Below are 20230 nucleotides of genomic sequence, written 5' to 3' on the forward strand. Positions count from 1 at the left end.
AAAATTTCATTTTAATAAACTTAAAGCTTGAACATATAGAAGTGAACAATCTAATTTAATATTTTTAAATTGCCATCATACATTAAAATTATGATTTCTTAAGAAAAATCTGATGAATTTAAATTCCAGTATTAAGTAATTATGCTTGAATTATGTTTTCTAAAGTTATATCCAGGCTTTTGGGTTTTTTAATACTTCAGACAGTTTTCCTTCTCTACTATGTGGATCTGGTTTATGCATGTATTTCCAATTCTACAAATATTTTTTACAATAAATCAAAATCACATATAACTTATTTAATTAGTTTGGTTTGTGATTATATTAATTTTTCAGATATTTTAGCAAGTTCTATTTTACAGAATTGTTAAAAATAACTAGTTCTATGATGTTACCTTCATAGAACTAGTTGGGTTGATTAATGGAGGAAGTAATTAATTATATTTTTTAGTATTATGTATGTCAATAATCTAGCAAATTGTTTATATAATTTTATTTTTAAGTAAAAACAGAACTCTTTATAAACATACTGCTGTAGAAGGAAGTGACATAAGAATACTTTCATATCGGGCTCCTGGAGTATATAATCCAAATTTTGTTCCTCTATCATAAATTAAATTGAATTCTACATATCTTCCCCTTCTTAACAACTGCCAGTCTCTTTCTTGCTTTCCATAATTATCATTTTTATGTTTTTTAACTAAAAAAAATGTTTAATTATTCTTTATTTATAATTTTATATAATATAACAATATATAGTTATAATACCTAGAGGTATGTATGAAGGAATAACAGCTTCAGCACAACTTTTAACAAAAGAGAAAACATCTTTCCTGGATGGTGAATCTAAATCATCAAAAAATATTCCCCCAATCCCACGACGCTCACCACGATGAGGAATATTAAAATAATTATCACACCATTGTTTAAATTTTGGATAGTATTCCTTGTCATGTAGATCACAAGCACTTTTTAATGCCTTATGAAAATGGATTGCATCATTTTCATTTAAATAATATGGGGTTAAATCTGTTCCACCACCAAACCACCACTAAAATAATTAAAACTATTTTCATTATTTAATTAATTCATATCTACATCTGTTTCTAATTTACTTGTGTTGTATTATCAGGTTGAACTACTTCAAAATATCTATAGTTAAAATGAATAGTAGGCACATATGGATTACGAGGATGTATGACTGCACTAATGCCTGCAGCAAAGAATGGAAGAACTTGACCATCTTTAAAATTTTTACCTCTAAAAAAAGATTTTTTTTTCAAATAATTTTATTATATAAAAATGACTTTATTACCTAGATTTCATTTGAGCTATAGCCCCAGGAGGTAAGTTTCCGTGAACTACAGATATATTAACCCCAGCTTTTTCAAAAACTTCACCATCTTGCATTACACATGTTATTCCACCACCTCCTTCAGGCCTTAACCATCGGTCAACTAAGAACTTTTTGGTAGGTTCTTCTTTTTCTAATGCATTACAAAACTCAGCCTATAAATCATTCTAAAAATTAATCATAACATTATATTAGATAATTAACACCTCACTTGTATTTGCATAATCATCAACTCCATGATTGTTCTCATATTATCAGGTGATTTTTGTAAAGTTTGAACATCAGTCACGGGGTCTGCCATAAAGTTTTCAGTAGCCAGAGATTTTGCAAGAACGCAATAATGAGAGACACTTGCCCCAATTAATATACCAGGTATTAACCTACAGATTAAATTTTCACGTAGTTTGATAAAAATTATAAGAACTAAATTACATACCGTAAGCTTTTATCTTTCATGAGTTTAAATGAAATTACTCTGAATGCTAATTTAACATTATATGATAGGATTTTTAAAACCATTATTTATAAAGAATATTAGAGAAAAAGTTTGAGTTATCTCGTTAATTTATTCACCAAAAGCTATAGTTTTTTCTATTGTACGTAGTGAAAGCAGAATAAATTCACTACATATAAATGCTACTGCCACACAACAGTGTTCGGTCTACGCATAAAGCATTCTCTATACTATGTATAAGTAAAATTCAAATTTTAATTAATTCATGACTGATAAGTTGAAACGTATCATGTGATACGTGATTTAAATCACGTATCAGTTAACTTAAAGTAAAACAGTATAGCCAACTGATTATGGAGAATGGTATGGTTGGTGTTATGCTAATTTCTTTAATTTAAATTTAAAAAATGTTTAGATTTCGTAGTTAATGTATTTTTTTAACCTTTTTATTTATGTCATATATGAGAGAGCATAGGAATATGAAACTTTTCAACATAATAATGAATCAGCTTTATATATTATGAACATGCGGATGGACTTATTATTTAACGCAGGAAACATTTTGTCTGGTAAGGTTATTATAAAAAAAAAAAATGGAGGGACTCGCTCCTTCAATTTCAAAATAATCCTCTCTAAAATATCAGGAAAATTATATGTATTGTTAAACAATAATCATTGTAAGAAGAGAAAAATTAGATATATTATTTTCCTTCAAACATTTTGTCGAAATTGCGCCCATAACAAAATATATTTTTGATAATCAAAAAATAATATTTCACTTTTTCTTCTGAACCATTAGTTCTATTAGCAATAGCACTTAGTACTATAAATAAACCTTAATACATTTAATATTTTGACATTTTAGTTTATTCTTTCCACAGACCACAATAGTATTATAAATAATCTACAGGATAATTGGTTGATTTAGATGGTCTGTCATTTAAATTAATTATATTTTTCTTTAAAAATTACTTTACTACCTATTTGATAAATTTATTTATTTTATGTGTAATTTAAAATTGTATTCCTGACACATCTATAAATAATATTTAATGAATGTCGAGAGTAGGTTTTAATAGTTTATGTATATGTTATAAATGTCAATTCGTACATACAATTTAATTTTATAATTATATACATTATATTACAGGGCTATCCAAAAGTAAAAAATTTAGAGTAAAATACATATTTGTTATTGTGTGACTTTTTTCGAGATTTTTGGTTGCAGTAACACTATATATCAAACAATTACCGACTAAAACAATTAAATATTGATTAGTGAGGGGTGTCTCACCCCTATGCCCCTCGGTATAACCCTAATTATAAATCATTCTGAAGACACAATTTTTTTTCTAACAAAACCGATTTAAGTAAACAAGATCAACAAACCTATTTGTTTAATTAAACATATTTGTATATAGTTAGTGGAAAATAAGAAAAATATTTCTTAAGTAGTAGAAGATTTTTTATGCATTAGTATAGTGTTTTGATATTAGTGTAGGAAACTAAACAAACAAAATGTGTAATAAGTTATGCCTATGCATTGTTTTTTTCCACGACTCATTGTCGCAACTAAATTAGTTAACTAAGTAGTANTTAGTATAGTGTTTTGATATTAGTGTAGGAAACTAAACAAACAAAATGTGTAATAAGTTATGCCTATGCATTGTTTTTTTCCATTGTCGCAACTAAATTAGTTAACTAAGTAGTATCGCGAGTGGTAAAAACAATATATTTGACAAGTAAATGAAGAAAAACTAAAAATTAGGTCAAATGAGTTTTTTTAATTTTTAGACATATTTAAGTAAGTCATAATTATTCCCTCTAATCTTTGGTAACTTGGTCTTCGTGAGTGTATCTGTTTCACAGTAGATGCCTATGAATCATTTTTACTTGCGAGCGGCTCCTAAGTTACACGGCGTCATCATCGGTGGCTGTGGCGACGTTTTTGCCGCTTGGCCGCCGTACCGCCGCCGTTTAACGATTGGCGACAGCCCGGGATCGGCAGCAATTTTCCCCCTACTGTTACATCAACCACTAACGCTGCCACTATNACTGTTACATCTACCACTAACGCTGCCACTATCAACACACTCTCACGCGCGCGCTTACCTTCCGCCACCGTTCACCTTTACACCAAGTCGAATCGCCCTTTCTTCCTCAGTGGTCCGCAAAACTATAAGCGTGTACGTCGACTCGTACGCCTCTGTGGATGTACGCGTTCGTCATGTATAGTACACGAAACGGACGTGGAGGCAATCCACCGTAGTGTATACTAGTAAGCTTTTATCAGCCGCTCGTGGAGGGGCTGGTAGTGGCGTCACGCACCCGCACTCAGCTGCCGGCCGAGCGCACGCGCGTCCACAGTGACGAGTAGAACGTCAACGCTGCGCGTTTGGCCGTGCGTACATCGTAGTCCGTACGCTACACGTTATTTACGCGAGATAACGTTACGGAGATAACTACGGTCGCTCCGTTCGACGCGCACACTGCGCCAGTGATGAGTGCTGTCCACCGTCGCCACTAACGTTAATGTTTTTTTGCCCTTTTTGTTTTTACCGAAGTGGTTTCGCCGCCGAAATAAGTTGTGTCATATTAAAAATAATTGTGACGAAATATTAATCGCATATGTGTGCAAAAACGAGTGTGATCGCATTGCGTTCAACGTGTTCGTAGTAGAGAATTCGATAATATCACCTTAATAATATGGTTTGTGTTTATTATGATTAAGAAAATATTCTAATTGTCGTGACCGCAGTTGTGTATGGTTTTGCGTGAAGCCGACTCGTTGCCCGAATCGAGGGACGACTGTGTAACGTGATAACGACTAACGATAATATTATTCGCTACAAATAATATTATAATAATGATCGTGTGGTGAACATTTGATCAAATATTACGTGTGTTCGAGTGCGTGTCAGATCGTAGAAGAACGTCATGAAGAAGTTCACGTTCAAAGGCGTTTTAGACGGCATACGGTCGTCGGTAGCACCTCAGATCAAACCAGAGCAGGAGATAGTGGAAACTCTCAGACCCGAAAACTTCCAAGTGGCAAAGGTAAGTCAAACCGAACGTCGTAACTTGCAATAATTTTGACGAAATCGACATTTGTGTCCGTTCATGAAAAACGGCGTTTGTAGGTAGCCTAGAAAATTCGTAGTAGGCGGCGTCGGTGGTTCAACATGTGCGACCATATGGACGTCAGTCAAACAATTCCACTGCACCGCCCCGTCCGCCTTTTCATCAACGGTGACGGCAACGTGCCGTATGGTAATACACTCGGCAATAGCTGCTTGTATTATGACAAGCCAGTACCTGCTACAGGCTATCGTCGGCTTATCTTTCAAGTTTAATAATGCGTTATTTATATCAGGGGCACATTTGTTGCAAGAGACATTTTTAACACATTAATTATCCATAATTGTAGTGAGTTGGGTAGATTATGATTGACCTAGCTGAAAATAGTTCCTTAGAGTCCTATGTGCCTAGGGACGTATTTTGTAAATATTTTTTAATTGTTTAACCTAGTACGTATGTGTACAAGCAATGAGTTTTCATGTTCAAAAAAAAATATATGAAAATGAAAAAGTCGTTTTCTCAAAAAACAATTTTTGTCTAAATTATTTCTATTTTTGTAAATTAAATTACAGTGGTATTTAAAGTCAAAACTAGTTCTCGTTAGTTTATTATATTGTGTGTGTTTTCAAAAATATATATTTTTGTTTCTGTATTTCTTTTGAATAAAGCTGATGTCGAAGTTACAGTGCTTGGTGGAAATATTTATTGCGATCAATGTAAACACGCCTTATTATTATATAATAGAACTTTAATATGTGTGGTTGTTACTTTTATTGTATTTTATTTAACCGTAAAAGCTCGTTTATTATTCCACGTGGTCGCGCTTTGACAAGGATTCAGTGTAAAATCGTTAGAATTGCTGAGTAGTCAAATTTCCGTTGGTGAAAATATGAATACGAATAGTCAACTTAAAATTAAATTTTGTCTAAAATTTACGATATTTTAAGTTGGTCAACTTAAATGATTTCAATAGAATTCTCAATCTTAGCATAGTTTAACTAATAGTTACCAAAGGTCATAGTCAAATTGTTTGGGTGGTTTTTCTGGCGCACCTTTCATCTTATTGTATCAGTAGTGACTCATTTGGCCCATCAACCTACTTGCGGCATGCAGTATGAATAAATAGCTGTATCGAACCATCAAGTAACTGTCACCCGAGTATTCGTGACCTGTAGAAATCGTAACTAAATTGAATATTATCAGGCGATATAGTTCCAATTAAAAATTAAAAGCATTATGAGACACCTTACAGACGCTTTGTAGAGTTCATTTTAATTAATATGAATAAACACTGCTAGTAAGCCGAAGTGTATCGATTGAAAACCAATGTGGTTTGATTGTATTCAAAATATAGTGGCAATTTGTTTTGGCAGTTGTCGGACATCAATGATTTGCTTAGCTGTTGTACAGGCTAACGTTTCACTGCACATTTGTTGTTGACGTTCGTCTGCTAAATTCGGCTAAATTGTGTAATCGGAAAATTATTGTTAACTATTAATACGTACATCTCGGCGCTTGTACGAAAAGTGTGACTTGTTTGAGCTATTCTGGTCGCCCGTCTGTGTTTTGTAAACATAATAGTTACTACAATCACAGACTATATGACTATTTTCATGTAGTCTGTTCTACAATTCTCAACAATCCGCGTCGAAACGGAACACTGCTGGTTTTGAAGGTCAGAGCCTTCGGCGACCGGCAATAATATGTATCGTATGACAGTAACGGCGATTGTTGGCCATTGAAACCTGTTCAGCGTTTTTTCTACGGCCAACGCACACGCGTAACTCATTGAATTCGAGTAAAAACCTTAGCAAACCATAGCGTGTTATTTAACGCGTTTAAATGACAACCCCTGACACTGTCATGTTGTTACTATTTTAGTAAAATATAATTATAAAACTGAAATAAGAGAGTCGACGCATTATGTAAAAATAATGCGATAATAATAATGACACGGGATCCGGTAAAACTTCTATTTTTAAATATTTTGCTCGTCGTATCCAGTAATGTTTTTAACGAAATTCATTTTCAAATCCACCAGTGAACTAACATTGTTTTTCTTTAGTTTTTATATCTGAGAGATATTCATGCTACACTAATGGCTTCTTGAGATTATTTTAGTGTATAAAAATAAAAAATAATGAGTTTGAGAAACCTTTAAATTACTATCAAAAAATATTTAAGGGTCGAATAAAATCTCCCAGCCTCTCGTTTTCTTGTTTATGGATACATAAAGACGCCTTTTTTTAACGGCTTTTAATTTAATAGATATTTGCCAACGAATTTTCATTTATCTGTAATACCTACATACTCTTCNACTATCAAAAAATATTTAAGGGTCGAATAAAATCTCCCAGCCTCTCGTTTTCTTGTTTATGGATACATAAAGACGCCTTTTTTAACGGCTTTTAATTTAATAGATATTTGCCAACGAATTTTCATTTATCTGTAATACCTACATACTCTTCCTTTGTAGCGTCATTATAAAAAATTATTAATAGTGATAAAACGAATATCATGTTGATCGCCCTTTGTTGTGTTCAGTATTTTGAAACTTATAAAATACCATTTAAAGCACTTACAAACGTCAAAAATAAGGCGACACAATAAGATTTCAAAAACCGAATTTGTAAAAGGCTTTGCTTGGTCCTGCGGACCTAAAATGAATAAAAAGGGTTCTATATCGCAACTGGGTCTTGCAGAACGTAACTGTGAACGGGAGAAATACTGATATATGATTTATAACAGTTTTCGATGTTTCAACAACTCACTTGTTGAATTCGCTGTAAATTTTAAAATATTAATAATTATTCTAAAAATAATAATAATAAATAAATGTTTACAAATGTATTTAATAATTTTACGAGTTAAAACCTTTTTATGTGCAATATTTTTGTAATATTAATCATTAAAACTTTAAACGTTCTCGGAAATTCACATGGTAAAACGATGTTTAATAATTATCTGTTATTACTTGCTTGTTTACCCTTGACCAAGTAATGGAATATGAACCAAAGTAATAAATATAAAATCCCATCATAAAGTTGGACAAACGCCCGTACTGTTGTCGTTGATGTTAAACGTTTTTAAATAGTTTCCTCATAAAGTCCGTTTATATTTTAACGAATTCTGCATTCATATAGTATCAAGATATTGAGGGACTTAATCATTGTTTTTCGTTTAACGTAGAACTCATTATCAAACAGAATTAAAGAACAATAAACTACCGACGATAAAGAAACGGCCTCACATACCCTAGTACTATATTTTTATATAGATTTGTAAATATATATATAAAATCCAACTAAGCAAAATATGACGTGCATGTCGAAAAGCAATTAGTATACGCTTCATATAATGCCCGTAAAAATAACATTCCACGTGACCCTTTCTAGTTGGGACTTAAAAAATGGCAAAACAAGAGAGAATTCCAATATGATAGACCTCTTCCCTATCAACGTCGTTTGGTTTCAAATATGTAATATATATTTTTATACTTAGTGTTTAATTATATGATGTATACATTTTTTTTTTATTAAGTTTTATTTATTGTTTGAAACGTGTATGTGTATTATTATTTTTTTGTAAAAAGTCTCTTGAGTCGTCATTGTTTATTGCATAAATATTTATTGTTTTGTATATTTTGAACCACCATGTTTTTTGTATTAATGAAACTGTGCCGATTTTAAAAGGCCCAGAAATGTACAGATGATGTACAATGAATTTTGTCCAAACTTTAATACATTTAATGTAATACTGCAGTGTACTATATATTGTTTCTTTGTGTATAGCCATTGTCACGGTTTCGGGACGCTCATAACAATATTAATGATAATAACAGTGACAATAATAAAACGAACCTTGTGGTCAACTGGGGTTCCTCGGCATTTTGTTGCGGACTACGTTTCAACCCTGTAACTTCCTAGGGTAGGCGTATTGCGTGTGTATGTGTTTGCTTCTGTATTTATTAGAGGCAGGTTAAGTCTTTATTGCGGTAGATAATTCTTGGGGCTCTGGGAATTACGTTGTCGAAACCCGGAGCGAGGAGATGACTTTTCAAATTATTTACTACTAAACTCCGTTATGATGATCTAACCCAAAATGATCATATGCCTCTCCGGTTTTCCCATTAAAGTTTAAAAATTTACTTGCATGTTGAAAATAGTTTGTGCGATAATTTTCAATGCATTGACGTCATAAGCGGTATCCACGAATATTTTTAGTGGTGTTTTTACAAATGTTTTAGACATTTTGGAAATAACTATTTTTAATTTAGATACTATTTTTATAAAATCGAAATTTTAGATTTATACGAAACACTTAATAAAAACCGCAAAAATGTTTTTATTATTTTTAATAAAAAATCATCATTAAAAATATCATTTTGTATAGTGATATTATTGTTATATTTATATATAACTATAATTCTGCCATATTTAGTGTTAAAAGTACGAGTATCTTGTCTTCCTAGTAGCTGTGTTATGTGTGCTTTCGAGGGTTACTATAAATTTAGCCATCAAACTTTTAACATGCAAAATTATGCATATTGAGTAATTCGATGTCATAAATTATATACAAACTTGAAGAGTGAAACTTATAGGATTATAATAGTTAAACTTTTTAAAGCATGTATCATAAGTCGTTTATCTTAGTAAAGGCGTTAGATGTAATATTGTATTATAACGCTTAAATTAGGATAGCTTTTGATGTACTACATCTGACGACATTTAATTGTAAGGTCTTTATTAGATATTAAGTTATTGTTTATATGAGATATTACTATTCTATTGCAACGTGCATGCAATCTAGTTTAGTGGGTATAAATAATTTTTGAAGCCGATGAGAAAGTTAGTCTTCACTATTGGCAGTTTCTGGACGCCACTAGGTATTAACTTTCTTGGAGGAAGCGACTTGGGAAACAAATGACCAACATCGAGTAAACCATGTGTGTGGTCAGCGTTATAAGTTAAAAACGCTGTATGTCATATAAAATTCAATTTCCTTTTTAAATTGAATTCAAGAAAAAGACGTTTTATACACTAAGAAATATCTATCAGATATTTCCTATTAAGTTGAAATAAACTACGTTCCATAATTGTGGGTTAAAACCATTTGTAATATGTTGACTTTTTGAATTGCGCCAACTAATTTTTTTACACGATTATGTCAATATATCATTGTATCTATCCTTTCAATCTACTGTGTGATTATTAGTTAAACAGCTGACTTATAAAATAATTTTTTTTTGTAAACTTATTTTATATGTAGTGAAAATCAATATGAAATAATTTTGGTTTTAACTTTTTATTGGCTAAATAGTTTATTGACATCTCAGGGTGTTGTCAAAAATAGCTTAAATTGTGGTTTGGATTACATTTATATTTACATACAACTTTTCTTACATTTTAAATAATTATTTTGTTTAATGAATACAACATGATGATGAGATTAACCCGTTGACAGGCCAAGTAGATAATTGCTCCAGTGTTTGAAACGTGACGTGATACCTTACAATATGTTATAGCAACGTTTAGAATAATAAATGATTGTTTATAAAAAATATTTATTTCCATCAAAATCATATTTATCTTGGTTTCGGTTGTTTATTAAAAAGTTAATTTTTGACATGATGTAGGTTATTTAGGGTAAATTTTTATTAAATTCTAAAAATAGGTTTAAAACACAGTAACCATTTATATTTTGTTATGTGTAAGAAATTGTGAGACAATTCGTATATTGACATGTTTTAGTTACTTGGTGTCAAGTTATCTAGTTGGTGAGTTCATTAAGGTGCTTCTTTCAATTGACTTATGCTAGGGTCAACTTGTTTCTATGTTAATTGGTCTTTTACCAGTAAAAAATTGTTCGGTTAAATCTTTAAAAAACGAAAATGATAATGTGGCTATCTAATTAATTAAAATAATTTTTTTTTTTATAGTTATAGTGTACAGTTTTTTTCACTGAAAAAATTGTTACATTATTAATAGCTTTAAAATTATGTGTAAAATAAAGCATTATCACTTGATGCTAAGATTGTTGTTGAAACTTGTGTATAAATGTCAATAAGTGGAATTCAAAATGTCAAACTTTATTTGTTGTGTGAAGATAAAACGACCGATGCACAAGCACATATCTATCCATTTGATCTTTATTAGTTATCGTCGGCATTGTTTTTGAAATACTGATACTTTTGTATTATTTGTTCCCAGAAAGTGTCTAAAGTACTAAACTAGGTTATCAGTTAATTTTCAATATCCCGGCGTGATAACTCATAGACCGTGTTCTTATCTTATTGTGTTTTAAATGGGAGCCACGTCGGACGCAAACGTGACAACTTGGGACATTTCATTGAACGCATTGCCCAGTTGAAGACTTATAATAAACTTATAGTATTGATTTGATACTGAAATTGAATGAAAAATGAAACAAAAGTAAAGCGTAGATGATGCATCATACATAAATTTTTTTTTTAGAGTTTTTGTTTTATGACATCAGTCGATTACAGGTAGTTCAAATTATTTTTTAAATATACTAACTCTTATTGGTACTGTATTATTGAAGAGAATTTTTTTAGTTTTCATATAAATTATGTAATGAATGTATTCATTTAGTGCCGTCGAACGACAGATAGGATCCTTGAGTCAGTTAAACCGGTTCTTCTTGGGTCGTCTTATACATTACGTCGTAGTAAAGAATTCTGACTACGATTGAGAGTTAAAACTCTTGTTTGTTGGGTTTTTGATGCAAACACACGCACAACGCTTCATGTTAGTATTTATACACCTTAGCATTTTTGGTTTTAGGCTCAGCTTCCAGTTTAATACTAGAAACTATTTCTGTTAGATGGTTTTCATTCTCTCAGTTAGGATTATATAACACTTTAAAAGTGTTGGAAATTCATTGACAACAAGCACACCGAAATATAACGCATCATAAAATTGTTTTAAACGGTAAAACATTGTTAAAATAGTTCAATTATGTTATATGTGTAGTGGCATATTATAGTTCTCAGCGTGGATTGTGTTATTTCTCGTAGGAAGCGAAATAGAAACAAATAAACCCATTCATTTTACAATAGTATGTGCATTTTAGCCTTTACTGGAAACGTCAATGCATTCGGTACTCAATCTTTCAGTGAAGATTACTAACGCGAAATTTCTCTTAACGAATGGCACCAGAGATTACTACAACATATACACTTGTAATTCTCAATCTGTATTATCGTTATAAATCACCAATCTCGCGGTTGTGTTAAGAACATTTTATTTTTTGTTACTACTTGTATAGCAAAACTGTATCAGGGAACTAAGTTTTTTTTTTTAATTTTGTAATGAATGATTTTTATTGGTNTTATAAATCACCAATCTCGCGGTTGTGTTAAGAACATTTTATTTTTTGTTACTACTTGTATAGCAAAACTGTATCAGGGAACTGTTTTTTTTTTTTAATTTTGTAATGAATGATTTTTATTGGCCGGATCGAGTAATGATTGTACGTTGTTGACGTTAAAGCCAAGAAGTCTCTTTCGTTGTTCTGCGGTTTCTTCTTATGTTATAAACAAAATAGTTTTGTGATTGGTTAAAAGTAAAAAATGGTAACAAGCAACATCGTTAAACCGACCGGTACTGGTCCTTACTAAAATTTCTATTGCGTTTATTTTTATTTTTAAAGCACGGAAACATTGTGTTTTCTTCGGTGGAGCTTTTGAAGAAAAGCTCCACAAGAGTTTTTAGTTATAATGAACACGCTATTGATGTAGGAGACCAATAAGTTGGCGTGACTGTAGCTGTCCTTCGTGATGACGACTAAATAATGTTGTTCTATTGGTTACGTATAATGATGCATATTAATGCAAGATATTTTTTTGTATGTAACTTTGATGAAAACGTGCTGTTGCTAAGTGAAAAATAAAACTGGAATATATGCAATAGTTACAAAATATTGTGCAATGTATTAATTATTATTCTAACTATAAAAATGATTTTTATGTCAGTTACAATTATTATTTGTAAAATATTTGATTAAATTTATGGAAAATCATGTTTTTTCTATGTTTGGTAAAAAATTTTTTTTTTCTTATTTGGATATTGATAATTTAAAATGTAAAAATTAAGATTCTTGTTTGATATCCAATACTATATTAGAAAACTAAACTAAAATTAGAATTCATCATTTAAATAACTGCGAGTTAAATTTGTTTAAATCAAATGATTTTAGTTATTGTTTTGTTACTGATGTTTAACTTTATTAATTTAACGTGTATGTAATTTCACCTATATGTATTTATCATGAACACCGCTTGGAATATCGATAGTTTTAAATCTAACACAAAGAAGAAATATTTAATCATGTGGTTGTATATATTTATTTTATGTGAATATGAAGTAGCCTACTTATTGACTATTGATTGCTACGAGGTTTTATTTTTTTGTACTTTGGATTTTAATTAGCTTTATAATTTATATAATTATAAATCAGATGCAAACTTTCATTGAAGAATATGCTATTAGAGTTATTAACTATATATCCAAATTATTAATTGTAAATTAAAAAAATCATTCAATAATTTGCGGTTTTAATAAAGATGTTTATTATCATGAGTATCAAATATGTTGGACGTATAATAATTATAATTCTTTATCAGTATATTAAGTTTATTGTATAAGAATACTTTCACAATGTTTTTATTATTTTAATGTTTAAAATTTCGAATTTTCGAATTAAATTAATTATGATGTTATTCAATTATGAACTTTTTTAGAAAAATAAGCATTTATAAATTAAAGTTATAGCAAACAAAAACTATTTTACTATTTAAGCAATCATTTTCGACCTTATACACTTAATATGCATTGATTAAATAGTAATTATTTATCTGTTCAAATAATCCTAATAAAACAATTATTGTTTTCAAATAAGATTATTTATTATTTTCCTGCACAATCTCATAAGTGTACATGCAAATAATAACACAAGTTATTTTTCAGAAATCACTTATTTGAATTATTTGGAAATAGAGAAAAATTATTTATTATTATGTTATCGAAAAAGTGACATTATATATAATGTACTTTGATTTACTTTAGATTGATGTAACAAGAAATAATTAATTATGTAATCTTAAAAAATAAAACAAATGATTGTTGATTTGTATGATGGTTTGAATAAGAATTTGTTATTGTAAAATTTGATATGAAATAATTATACATAACACAATAAATAATTAAATATTATTATGAAATGTCAAATACGTACAACATTTCCCGTAATATTCATTAAAAACTATTTAATGTTACAGCATACAATTTAGTTGCATTTATAGTAAAAAAAAAAGTAACTCATAATATTATAATTCAAAACTTATGATGTTAACAAAATATATGACATCTATATCTACTATAAAATGCAACTCAATTGTATGCTTATTACATTAAATAGTTTTTAATGAGTATTACGGAATATTTTTAACGTATTTGATATTTCATAATAATATTTAATTTGAATGCAGTCCATATGAGTATATTATATTTGTACGAACTGTAATCATATTTTCATCCGTATTATTATTACATCCGCGCAGATTTTTATGAATATATGTATAATAAGTTGCCGTTATTCAGGGGATTTGTAATGTATTCAAATAGAAGTATGGTTTCTTAACTTGTCATGTAAACATAGCTAATGACTTTTACTAAATATATCAAAACCCTTCGTTCTTATAAAAATCTTTTCTAAATTTTCCCAGTGATTTTAATCATGAAATTGTATTTCTTAACGTTGTATAAATTGTTGTTAAATTTTATTTAAAACAAGTTTTATAATAGTAACAATTGCGTCTTTCATAGTCGAACATTTACATTAGTTGTTAATTTATTGTTATAGTTCAGCGCTAAAGAGATTATAATATTATTGACATTTTTGTGTATTTTCATAGATTTCTGGTCGTATAGGTCTTTATAATTTTTTGGTCTTTATGTATTTTACGGACCAATCATACCTAATGTCGTAATAATTATGTTAACACTTAGTACTCCTACAAATATTTACGAATGAGATATCGTTAAGTTTAGTTAATATATGATTTATTTAAATTTAAATTATCTGAAAAAAAAATCCAGTCTACAACCTTATATTGTAATTGTAAAGGGCGACAATAAATATCGTTGGATCGTATCCAGTCTCTCTTAGGACCTTGTGTGCGAATGTTCCTTTTCATCTAATTTTCAACTAAAAGTTTGTGTGGTTCATTGGCTGAGGTCCAAACAAGAGGTTCAAAGGTTTTTCGGCAAGAGTGACACTAAACTAAAAGTCACGTGGACCACTTTCCTTGGAAGTTGTTTCATCTTTGAATTTGTATCTAGTATTAAAGCAAATTAAACTTACAATTAATTCAAATTAAATTGATATTGCAACAACTTAAGAAGTTTTTGATTAATATTAAATATTTATTCGATAATTATAGAATTTTATTTTACAAGATTTCTTTCATCTTAAAAAAAAATATATATATATTACTTTACATTGTTTTTACTGTTTAATCATAAATGTTGCATCTTTAATTTCAATTTCTAGTTTTTATCAGTCCTATAGAAAATATGTTTTATAGATAATTCTTTTAAAGCAAGTACATTTAGCACTATATTATCATTATTGTTTATTAAATAAAATGTGTTGAGTTATTCTTTTCCATAGGATATTTTTAAATATAACCTTTTTAATCTACGATAGAAATATTTTTTATTTAGTAAAAGTTAATCTCGCTTTTATACATTTTTTTCTTAAAAATAGACCAAATACTGTTCATCATTAAAAAATTGTTAATAATTAAAATAAATACATTTTTCCGTTTAAACATTTTTCTTCCTTTCAAAAAAAAAGTTAATAAAAAGTCGCATATTAATAAAAAAAACATTTAATGTGATTGTTATCGATATTTAAATAAAATAATATTTTTCAAGATGACCACGACGATGTTTTTATGTATTCAAATTATTATGCTGTTTTAACATATTGGATTATTTTGATTAATATTTTATACTAAAGCCAATTTGATTAATCATCTAATTATTAATAATAAATTGAACTTTTTTCATTTCAATTACCATACTATCTTGATTTTAAAAGCCGAGAAAGTAAAAATTTACAGACGTATTTTTTTTTTTATTTTTGAATTCAATTAAAAGATTATAAAAAAAGGATCAAAAAACACCACTGCAGAGAATAATCAACTCAACTACTTAACTTCATTTAACTATTTTTTAAATAATTAAAATTGTAAAATATAAAGTTGTTAGTAAATTAACAATTAGGATTGAAAGATAGTTCATTAGATAGAGTTTGTTGAGCAGTTAATAAAAATAAATTAAAAAGAAGTTTGTTAAGTTGAATAATTAAAAAAATACTAAATTTTTATAAAATTTTGTCTTTGCTNCAGATTTGCATCGAAGCGTTTCTTATGATAGTGATTTTAATCACTGTCAGATTAAATCTATACTGGACCCTACTATGCAATGTCTCTACTATGCCGCGACCCCACTGTGCTACCGTTTTGTGTTTTTAAAACTAAAGAAGACAATTTGATTTCTATGATCGTGTTAGAATCAGATAGATTAACTAGTAGAAATGCAGTGAAGAGTGTCAGAACTCTATTTTTTATAATTTAACCATTACAAAGCTTCAAAGTTGACACATATCATAAAAACCAGACTTCTACAATTAGTATGCACAGATATACTTTGTTATAGATACATTAAGTTTTATAAATATTATCAATATAATAATAAATATGCACTTTAAATACTTTAACTATTTATTTAACTTTTATTTATTTTTTTATACTCTGATAAAAAGTACATTTTAGAAATAGTAAGAAAAAAAATAGATACAAGTAAAATTAAAAAATGTAAATAATATAGTAATTTTAAACCTTAGTAAGTTAGCTTCTTTTCAGTATTTTTAAATACATTTCACTTCATTAATTATTCAACTATAAATAATTAGACGGTGCTAGAAACGTTTGGATTAAATATACCACAGAATATGTGAATATATTATTATATAAATTTCATATAGTTTGTGACAGTGCGTTTAACGATTCTCAATGATTAATAAATAAATTTTTATTTTTATATCATGTATCATTCAGTACATTATGCTAATAATAATTATTATTTAATATTTATTTGGTCATTTATAAATCATATATTTATTCTGAATTAATAATATTGTAGTATTTTAATAATCTTTTTTAATATCATATATTTTAATTAATTTTATTATAATTATAAATAATTTAATACAACAAAATTGTTAAAATTTATGAAGGTCTACATTCCAACTCGACTTGACAAGCGTTTCAACTTGAATCTTTTAATATTTATGAATTTTTAAGCTGTTTTTAATATGGACCATAAATGATGGAAAAAGGTTAACCCAATTTTGATACCAGTTAAATTTAATTTAAACAATTCAAACCAAATATAATGTAACCGATGTGATAATTATATAATATTTAAATATTTTGAAGGAGTGTTGGGTCTAGTTTTATTTGAGAACGATTTTTTTTAATGTGTATATTCAATTTTACTTATAAGGAAAATTGATTTAAATTTTAAAAAAAAAAGTGTGATTGTATAGAGGTAAATATTTTTTTAGAGATATTAATTGACAAATTTTTGTGTGACTTTTAATAAATTTTTTAGCATTTAAGTACGTGGTAAAAATTATTCTATACAAACTATAGGACACGTTCAAAGAATTATATATAATATGAGTGCATTGGAGCAAAGACAATTTCTAAACGGTTGCACATCAATCAAATATGTATTGAATTCCCTAGAGTATTATTTTCATAGCTTGTAAAAAAAGAGAGAAAAATCACGAAAATGGAAATGAACATAGGGTTGAGAATTCATTTTATAATAAAATCAATTGAACTTTAGTGTTTTACTAACATTTTAGTTTTTCCACAGAAATTGGATCCGAAATTGATACTCGAGAGACTGAGAAACGTTGTGTATTTTTTCATTAAATTCTACATTTCACGGGACACTGATTATTTAATTTTATGATATAATCACTAGTCAATGTTTTATGAAAAATAAAATTATGTTTGTCAGTTGATAAAAAAAATTAAGCAGCACAATTTGAATAATTCACTGAAGATAAACATAGTTGAAGAATAATTTTTTGTTTGAAATCGTCTTAATTTTTAAATGTATAAATATAAATATTTATTTCTTATTTATATATAAATGATTAACAGTGTTTAATTCAAGTAAAAATTAATTGCTTGATAAAAATTTTCATAGTATAATCCTAAATAATAATTTAACCGTAATTTTAAAACAACAAAATTATGTTCTTTTATATAACTATTTATTAGAAGAGTATTATTCCATTGAAAAAACAACTCGATTTTGAAAAATAAATTTACTTAGAATATTTATGAAAATAAATTTAGAGAAAGGTTATTTGGAGTTAAGTAGAATTTTTTACTTAAAAACACTTTCAGCCTATGTATACGTTTGTTAGTTATTAAAGTTAAGTTTAAACAACGAGTGTTAAAATTAATAGATAAAAAGAAATTCGTTCTATTATTTTTCTAAAACGTTTATAAAATAGATGCTTAAAGTAGATCAATAGGTAGAGTCGTGATAAAGAGGATTTATTTCTAACATATCATTACCATGTAATATGTTTGAATTGTATCATGCTGTGGCTTTTTAGATAACTAATTCATCAAACCATTTAGGCCAACTATATGTCACCTTGTGATTGATGTGGTTGTAGTGACAAATGCGGTAACTCAGGGAAAAACTCTTTTCAAAATCTTTTTTTTTCGTATTTTTCTTTTTTGAATAGCTGTATTTACTCAACACTTCTTAACCAGATCACCAAAATACAACCCAACTGAAAAACGACTGTTTTTTTTTGTAGATTTCATTTGTTTCTTCCTTTGTTATTATTTTTAATCCAAATAAATAGTTTACATTACATTTGTGAACTGATATTGTATATGCTTTAAAATGACATCAACATTTTTTTTCGTTTCGTTTTTGCGATAAAATCTGTGGATATACCTTTATGCTATATACAGAGCGCGTTTTAGAGAAAAGTTTGATGTACGTAATTAAAATGAGTTGGAACAAAAAGTAGATGGACTTAAAGTAGCTTAAAAAAATGTTTTGTTTAAAAAATAATATTCATTTACCTTTACCAACTTCTTACTTGTAAAGTATAAAACATAACTTTTGTAGCAGAATTTACAAAAATACAAAGGATATGAAATTTCTGTGATCTTAAAAAATTAAAAATAAAACATTACTATTAATAGTTTTTTTTTGTCTATTAATAAAAACTAAAATACAAAAAGAAAATATTACTAATATTTATCAATTTATTTCTAATGTACACATAATATGGTATTTATATTTTCGTTAAGAATAGTGTGAAACTACATAATAATATTAATATTTGTTATTTAAAATTATAGAAATGTTTTTTTTGTTATTTTGTCAGAGATACTCAAATCAATAAAACGAATAACTTATTAATTTCATAGAACCTTATTGATTTGGACGGCGTGCTTTTTTTTTAGGAAGGTTTTGTAGTTCAATTTAAATATTACACGGTTTTTAATAATTTGATACATTTCACAAATATGTATAATTAGATCAAATGATCTAATGGTAAAATAGTCCTGCAAAACTTACATTTCTAATCGTTACTGATGTTTTTCAAATGATTGCGCAATTATTTTCAAATTATGCACAGATATATTCATTTTAGTTAAGCCGTTTTTGTCAAGTCTTATCAGACCGCTGTTCATACGACTGACTCTAATGGGTTTTGGCGTAAGTATTGGGTGATTTACCATATAAGTGAAGGTGTAATATATTGTGCAAAGTTTGCTGATCGAATCATTTCTTTCAAATCTCTTAGTATGGTCAAACGGGTTAGTTTGGTATCTTCAAGCTATTCGGTTGAATGGCTTTCGATTTATTATTAAGTTTGCGATGAAAAAACACAACGTTTCAGGACAAAATGACTTGGATTGTTGTATGCGTGTAGCTTTTATTGCTCCTCCCTATTTCCTTTTTCCTCTTTAGGACAATGGGCTATTTCTGGCCATAGATCAACTCCTTGTGTTCTAAAACTACTAGGAAGAGAATTCAACGTCGTTGCGCTGACAGTAGTTCAACCATTTCTTCTTATAAAATCCTTTTATTTTTTAACAAAAACAACAAATGTATGCAAACTTTTTAAGTGAAACTTTAATTTTTTCTGTTTATTTTTTTTTAATACTGATAGGATTTAATTATTAGCTTGAATTATTTATTATTATA

General features: G+C 28.3%; 2 protein-coding genes across 8 annotated transcripts in view; one reads left to right on the forward strand and one right to left on the reverse strand.

Moving 5' to 3' along the window:
- Nucleotides 1-16: 16 nt before the first annotated feature.
- LOC126895702 (oxygen-dependent coproporphyrinogen-III oxidase) lies at nt 17-6047 on the reverse strand. 4 transcript variants are annotated; one of them, XM_050667879.1, is made up of 7 exons: nt 5893-6047; nt 1563-1731; nt 1313-1506; nt 1113-1257; nt 766-1048; nt 528-697; nt 17-252 (listed from the first exon to the last, which is right to left on the reverse strand). In XM_050667879.1, exons 1-7 carry the CDS (start codon nt 5940-5942, stop codon nt 166-168), a joined length of 1098 nt encoding a protein of 365 aa, XP_050523836.1. In that variant the 5' UTR covers nt 5943-6047; the 3' UTR covers nt 17-165. The 4 variants fall into 4 exon arrangements, with proteins under 4 accessions (XP_050523836.1, XP_050523838.1, XP_050523835.1 ...); XM_050667881.1 differs by lacking the exon at nt 5893-6047 and adding an exon at nt 3918-4071; XM_050667878.1 differs by lacking the exon at nt 5893-6047 and adding an exon at nt 1788-2070.
- The window catches only part of LOC126895700 (syntaxin-binding protein 5), an 84367-nt gene continuing 68320 nt past the window's right edge, over nt 4184-20230 (forward strand). For 2 of the 4 annotated variants that reach the window (XM_050667871.1, XM_050667875.1), the window contains exon 1: nt 4187-4862. In XM_050667871.1, the coding sequence (XP_050523828.1) occupies nt 4743-4862 (120 nt within the window). In that variant the 5' untranslated portion in view covers nt 4187-4742. Of the gene's footprint in view, nt 4863-20230 lie in introns of all 4 variants that reach the window. The other 2 variants (XM_050667872.1, XM_050667870.1) reach the window with 2 other exon arrangements.

This window comes from Daktulosphaira vitifoliae, unplaced genomic scaffold (assembly GCF_025091365.1).
Source record: "Daktulosphaira vitifoliae isolate Bord-2020 unplaced genomic scaffold, ASM2509136v1 Scaffold_1, whole genome shotgun sequence".
In the NCBI taxonomy this organism is placed as follows: Eukaryota; Metazoa; Arthropoda; class Insecta; order Hemiptera; family Phylloxeridae; genus Daktulosphaira; species Daktulosphaira vitifoliae.